General features: G+C 38.8%; 1 protein-coding gene and 1 pseudogene across 1 annotated transcript; both read right to left on the minus strand.

Annotated features, from left to right (window-relative positions):
* LOC138009931 (dynein axonemal heavy chain 1-like) overlaps window positions 1-5,145 on the minus strand; it is an 18,056-nt pseudogene extending 12,911 nt beyond the window's left edge.
* LOC138010564 (melanocortin receptor 5-like) lies at window positions 4,611-7,215 on the minus strand. The gene has a single exon (XM_068857544.1). It carries the CDS (start codon window positions 6,399-6,401, stop codon window positions 5,475-5,477), a length of 927 nt encoding a protein of 308 aa, XP_068713645.1. The 5' UTR covers window positions 6,402-7,215; the 3' UTR covers window positions 4,611-5,474.
* Window positions 7,216-7,531: the final 316 nt, after the last annotated feature.

Consider the following 7,531-nt stretch of genomic DNA (forward strand, 5'->3'; position numbering starts at 1 on the left):
ACCAAAGCGAACAGCATTCTCCAAACTTCGCAGAAAATCTCGGTCACTGAGCTTGATGACATCAAGGCCAGCGTCTTTTTCCTGCAGCAAAAAAGATTGCCGCACAAGATAACCGGTAAATGACTATGAAGCAACAAACCATATATTCTACCCGTCAATTAAACGTAAAAGTTGGGGGACAGAAATAGAGAGGAGACAAGTAGAATAAAGAACAATTGAACATTTTCTCACTGAGGTACCACATCAACACCATTTTTTTTTTTTTTTTGCTACAGAGCGAGCAGAGCCGGATACGCAGGCCAGCCGCTGCAACAACATTATCAAAATTTAAAATCAATATACTGTGCAAAATCTCGATGTTTTTGGCTTTGCCGGGCTTTAAACATAATGCAACGCGCTTGTGAACACATTGCTATATGGACACACACACAGTGACGTACGGTTATGGACCTCTTCATCGTAAACATTTTGAAACGTGCGTCCTGACTTGTGCTTGCGGAAAGGGTTTTTTGAGGTGACAGACACTGCAAAACATGTATCGTGCATTGCGATACAACTTTTACATTTTTTCAAGTATTTAACATATTCTTTTGACATATCCCAGAACGCCATTTTGTTAATGATGAATTCCAAAGGCATCACTTTAAATAGTTCGCCTTTTGGACAGGCAAAGCGAGAATATTTTAAAGTTTACTTTAGCAACGAAATCATCCTTCGCCTCACATTTTCTCATTTGTACCTTTTAATGTTCGTTTTATTACACACATTCAAATAACAATACAGTCCGGCCGCAGCACCGTTTCATATCCTTGGACTAAACTAGTATGTTGTGCTGGTTACAAGAAATGTTCCAGTAAGGTACTTAGTCTGCCTGTAGTGACCATTCCTTCGTTTCAATGAATACACCTGCCAGGGCTAGCGCTAGCCGATTATGAATAAACGCCATCAAACAATACTCACTAAAAATTAAAGTGTAATGTTACGAAGGCAAAGATGTAAAATTACACCTTCTCAATGTGAAACTCTTACACTAAAATGATGTTCTAAAATTACTCTAAATTTTGGGTATTTTTACTATTTTTAAAGGATAAAAGTTAGTGCGTAATATCAAGGAAAAAATTTCACAGGTGAAAGTTTAGTTTTACACCAATTTTAATAGTAACTGCCTGTTCATGGATTAATCTACACCACTTTATAGTGGTTTTTGTACATATAATATGTATGTAATATAATATAATATGAAAATACATCCTGTCAGCACCCGCCACAGAAGAAACAAACATCATTAAAGTATCCTTGTGGGTAACTAAAATCCATGAGAAATTGCTATGAACATTTTGCTTAAGGACATTCCAGATAAATAGCTATCCGTACGCTCACTATCGAAAATCAGTCCAAGACTTTTATAGAAACTACTCACCAAGTTCTTTATCCACTTATTAGCTTGTCCTTGTGGATCAATAAACAGTGGCCACCTCTGTGAAAACTGCACAATAACACCATCCTCTACGGACAGAGTATCTCGAGGTAAGCCAGCAATTTGCCAGTTGCGAATCTTGACAGGATCACCAAGAGTCACCACAAGATTGCAGTTATCCGAGTGAGGAATTTCTAAACCACGCAACTCTGTCAACCATTCTTCGACCAAAGATACGCGGTATTCTCCCTGGTGATTAAATAAATTTTCAAAGAAGTATAGCAAGAAATATTTCTTACAATGAACACAGTGTACGATTCCCAACAAAACGTTTTGCAACCTTAAAGGTATCCACACTTTGATAGGACGACACCCCTTAGTGATAAGGCAACCGGCTTATAGCTAAACTAGGCCTTTTCTTCCAGATGAAGGTTTTTCCGGATCATAGACAGTGGGAGCGCCGAAACTCGTACTCCTTTGTTTCTAAAGCATACAACATTGTTTGTTTGTTATTTATTTGTTGTAACAGGTTGACGTTTTGGCAGCTATTCAGCTGATGTGGACCTCCTATATCCACCCACCCATATACTCACAGAGGACAGTCACAACATCGGGAACTTCATCCCGTACTCTTCTCGAATAATGTGTGGGTTCTTTAACGTCCCACGGGGAACTGTTGAACATGCAAGATATTTGTGAGACGGGACCTACGGTTTATAGTCCTTATCCGAGAAAAAGTGAAAGTCTAACCATTATAAAGGATGTAATTATAAAGGAAGCACTTTCTCCTCAGTTATTTAAAGACCCTGAGTGTTGGTCCGACCGGAGTCGAACTCACGACCTCCCGCATGGCAGCCTGGTGCTCAACCAACTGAGCCACCGGTGCGCGGTTTTGCATGTTTTAAATGAAAGAAAGGAGCTAATACATAAGTTGAATATTACACTGTAGAAGAGGAGCTCTTTTTGGTTGTGACTTCAAGATTCTTTTACATATTACAATACATACTTACACAGCGAACAACAGACAGTCCTATATTTCTGTCATGGGGTTTTCACAGACTGATTTATTTTTAGATTGAATTTACCGGGAAAGAAAATCTCCCACAGAAGCCCGATGACCAATCACAAGAAACAAAATTGACGTCATGGCGTCACCAAACCAGAAATGCCTTTGTTTCTTGTTCTACGGTAAGCAATGCCTGTAGGGTGAACGTGGCTCTTTAAGTATCTCAAATGGCCGGAGGAAGAGCAGTTGGCTAATATAACGATCGAATTCAGCCAGAGGCCAGAACGGGTCTTGAACCATGGATCTCCGGATCTCAAGGCAAGCGCCCTAACCCCTGAGACCGCACTGCGTCCAAATTGGAATTTAATGTACTTTGCTGAAACCGGTAACGGGCATAAGGAAATTACTGCTATGGAAATTAGTACTGTACTATAGTTAACAATTAGATTATGAGATTTCTATGAGGTGATAGTTGATAAGGCCGAAGGCCAAATCAACTATCACCTCATAGAAATCGAGAGCAAAAAATCTAATTGTTTTAGTGGAATTCTTACTAAAATTTACTTCAAATGACGGTTTCCAATTATTTCTTGACGTATTGTTAAACTTTGCGCCTGAAAAAGATCGCTCGGATTGAATTGCCATTTAAAATCTAAGTTGTGCGCGCAAGCGCATCAGCTTTTTCAATAATTTCAACTTTTTTGAAAGTAAAGAAACCGTAAATGTCCTTCGTTTAGACTTCTCAGAAATTTAATTACCCATTCGCATTCAAATTTTCCTCTAAAACTTTGGAAATACGAAAAAAACGTCGTTATTTCCAAGACGACCTCCAGCCACTGCACACTAATGGCTGATACTGTTCAATGGATCAGCCAATCAGATTACAGCATTTGCATTAGTATACTAGTAGAATTCTACTAATTATAATTAGTATATACCAAAACAGTGGATAGCGTTGAAAGCGCGCGCTGATTGGCTACTCAAATTCCGGATATCCTTTGCTATTCACCTGCGAGCAATTCGCGCGGGATTTGCGCCCGAAAATATTGTAATCTTCTCAGAAATAAATGAATTAAAATCATCTTTTTGCTATATTATCTCAATGCTTTAGTATATACTAAAACAACTATTCACCTCAGTGTCCACCACTAGCCACCTCCACTTCGGTGAATAGTTGCTAACTATCGAAACTATCATCATTATCACATCTGATAAACAACAGATAGTTATCGTCATCATCACTATCGTTGTAACCACAGTCATCGTTTTTAACAATATTATTTCCACCACATTCCGCTGATTTATTAAAAAAATTATTTTGTTGGATTTTTGGATGCGAGCTGAATTGGCATACCAAAATAGGCACAAACGAGGTTTAAACGTAACATTCGTTGTTGGTACTCATAGGTTCTCAAGCAGGAAGTCTTCCAACCTCGTTCCCAGGCTCTTGGGACCGAGGTAATTTGAACTACCAAATTAAAATAAAAAATAAGAAAATGCACTGAACCTCGTTACATCTTGCCGACACTTTTGTTATAGAGCTTGAAATACAGGGAATTGCTATTTGTTAGGACTGGAAAGCGGATATTTCTACTTCCTCGTCTAAGCTCCCCAGATTCGATATAAGGCTTACGAAAGGCTTAATATTCTTCTGTACGAAATGTCATTGCAATAAATAGTTTAAAAAAAGTTTGTAGCAATCAGAAAATGAAGCAGGCCATACAACCAACTTCTAAGGTGGAAAAAAGTACTTAGTCGAAGACATCACTTTTTACATTGCTCTCTGTAATGAGCCAATCTCCCAACATGAATATTTATCAGACTCTTTCGTTCTTTTGTTTTTTGTTTTTTATTATCTGTGAACAAAATTTTGGGGTACGAAACAACACAGATTGATCAACACAGCTCCTTTATTCGCGAAATATGACATCCCTTTAATCGAGCTGCTCTCAATGATCGACTCCAAAACAAAGAGGGCCCACGGATGTATCATGCAGGCACACATGTATAAGTTATTTTGCAAACATAGTAATCGAGGAACAATTTGTTCCAATCCGTTTTCTTAGCAGCATTAGGCAGAACTAGAACGCAAAAAAGATAAGAAAAAAACACAAGCAAAGGTGACATGCACTTAAAACGCAAAAGCTTTATTTCAGATTGCAGAGAACATGAAAAGCGATGTTGGCATTTATCAGGACAAGTGATGAATGAGTGCGAGTATCACTTCAATCTTTCAATTTCTTTCCTTCATCAGTCCTACCAGATGAGCACAAAAATTGACCTGCTCCCAACTGAGGGGCTTCACTGAGGTCATGGGTTCAAATCTCGTTGAAGTCACCTGAGAATTTTCAGGTGTCTATACAAAACAATTGCTTACAGTGATGATGATCACTTCAATTTTTCGTCTCCAACACGCACTTTCTTTCCATTCAGAGAACATAAACGTGACGTTGACTGATATTTATAGCTATCTATGCTAATTACAATCATTACTGGATTGGCGAAATTCTAATTCTGAAAGCATGCAAATGACTAAGATATTTGCACTTCTCAAGTAGATCAAGGCTTTTGAGACTGAGTAAGGCGTCCATAGCAGACTCACGTCTGTAAACGCAAGGGTATAATTGTCTTTACAATCCATTAATTCCCATAAATGGATCTGGCGCTCCACCATTTGGTGGTATAGTTGTTTTACAAATGGCAAACGAAGTAAGGACGCCATCAGATTATGAATCTATTACTGTGAGTGTAAACCTTTCTTTTTTTTGACGAATTTAATAAAAGGTTTCACTTTAACATATGCATTGCATTAATAATGGCAAAACAGAAACGTCGCGAAGAATTGGAGATATACAAATACTGATCCCACAGCATCTCATATTTGTTCGCATGTTGCGTTCAAAGGGCATCAATGTACCAGTTGCTCTGACGTTACAGTTCTAACGAGGCTAAAAGAGAGACTGGTTAGGGGAGGTCGGGTAGAGAACGTGCAGAGTACGATACCAACTCTACGGTTCTAAGAGCACTTTTTCCCCTATAGTCTTGCATGCTTCAAGGTAATGATTCTTCTTGTATGCTTCGTGGAAGTAAAATCCTCTTAAAAGCTCTCCGAAAGTTTGGTACACGCCAAGCGTACAAAAATGGATTCAGCGCAGAGGACAACAAAACGAAGATGAATTGAAGATCCCTCAAAACATGGATAGTAATGCAATCACAAGACAAACAGAGATTCATGATGTAAATCATAACACAGGATGGAGTATAGCAGACAAGGAAGATCCCCAACATCATCATAAGTACCTGCGTTAACTTTTTGTCCCTCGAAGCCGCTCTGAGTCTTGCACGATTCTCCTCTGATTGTGAGCTCTGTCGTATTGTTTTCAATTCCGAAACATGCGCTCGCATGCCTCGCAAAACCCGAGCGTATGTGAAAAGAAAAATGATTAAAGTCAAAGCTACAGCAGTGTTTGCAAACACAAAGGTATACCTCAAATAGCCAACTTTAAAGTAAACAAACGGCAATGAGCAAGATACAAACCAAATGGAACCTGTGATGAAAATGGCACGTTTAGTGCCGAACCTTGCTCGATACCGTAAAGGGTAGCTTATGGCTGTATAGCGATCCGCTGTCAAAGCAGCGAGGTTCAAAACTGACGCGGTGCACGAGACAAAGTAAGACATGTGGATCAACCAAAAAAATTGATGACCAATATCAAGAGAAAGGCCCTCGCGAAAGTGAAGCAACACAGATATCGGCTCAGTCATCACGCCCACAATCAAGTCTGATACGGCCAGATTCACAACGAAGAAGGTGAAAGGCGTCTTGAGACTTTTATGGGGATCCTTGAAAACAGCAAAGCAGACTAAAAAGTTGCCTGGAATTGTCATTAGGGCAAGGAGCAGAGACAAACTTGCCGTTATGAAGGAAAGAGGTACTGGCACTCGTACGCTGGCACACGAATTTTCAGCACCAGCCATCCTTCGGTAACTCCACTTTGGTCCTTGCTGAATTATTGTCTCCCTTCCGATTCCAAAGAAAGAGACCAGATGCTTCAACCAAAAAGAAATTATCAGTGCGTCAGTATAAAACAAGAAGCTCGTCGATGTGGTTTTTCTCAAATTGTTAGGCCTAGCAGGGCTTCGACGTCACATCTGCAGCTGCTTAAATACGGAAACCACCGTTTTCAATATGACATTTTTCTAAAGGTTCGAACTTCAAAACAATATGGTTTCAAGACCTGTGAATCTTATTGAAAATTCGCTGGGAATCCCTGATCGAGTGCGTTATATAGCACGACGTTTTCACCTGCTACCAGATTGAAACCCGCGTTAACACTAGCCCTGTCATTTTCCTTTTATTGCCACGCAAACAAATCGCTGACAAGGTTGTTTGATATTTTACTTTGACGGAAATAACGTGTGTTATTCAGCCAAAGTAATTTTTTTGGACTAAACCCTATATCAACCAAAATAATCATGAACGCCTTTGGCGATCAAATGAAACAAAGTAATTTCAGGACATATTTTCTCCATATGAACCGTCATAGAAGTTACTTTTTATGATTGACTGGCAATATTGACAAAAAGCAAAAAAAAAGCGGAGGTTGGTTTTATCCCTAAAACAGGGCATTCATATTCAGTGGCTTTTTAATTCCACACATGACTTCAAATTTGCACTCTTAATTTGAAATGCGGTAACACATTTCAACTTAATGACATAAATTGACTACAAACGTAGCCTTGGGAAACTTGAATGTAATGGTACCAGTTTTGAAATATATGTAGTGTAAAAGCAAAGACGAAGGAAAAATGAAAGCTAATCAAAACAGGGTAACCTGTGTTGAACATGCAAAAAAGAAGTCAAAACTGAAATTGTAAGCCACTTCTACAAAGCAGAAAAGCTCTTGTTCTAGTTCTTAAAAAGAAGGATTTTTCGATTGAAAACGTTAAAAATGAACTGATTAAAAAACGGAAGTGAAATCATTCTTTCGTATTAAAGAAACGGGTATGGTTTAAATTCGACAAATGACTTTTGGGTCTGAATCCTGAATAAAATTTACACATGCACGTGTCCAAAAACATACAAAACTTCCTCCTTACAGTCAAAC

This window comes from Montipora foliosa, chromosome 7 (genome assembly GCF_036669935.1).
Source record: "Montipora foliosa isolate CH-2021 chromosome 7, ASM3666993v2, whole genome shotgun sequence".
Taxonomy (NCBI): domain Eukaryota; kingdom Metazoa; phylum Cnidaria; class Anthozoa; order Scleractinia; family Acroporidae; genus Montipora; species Montipora foliosa.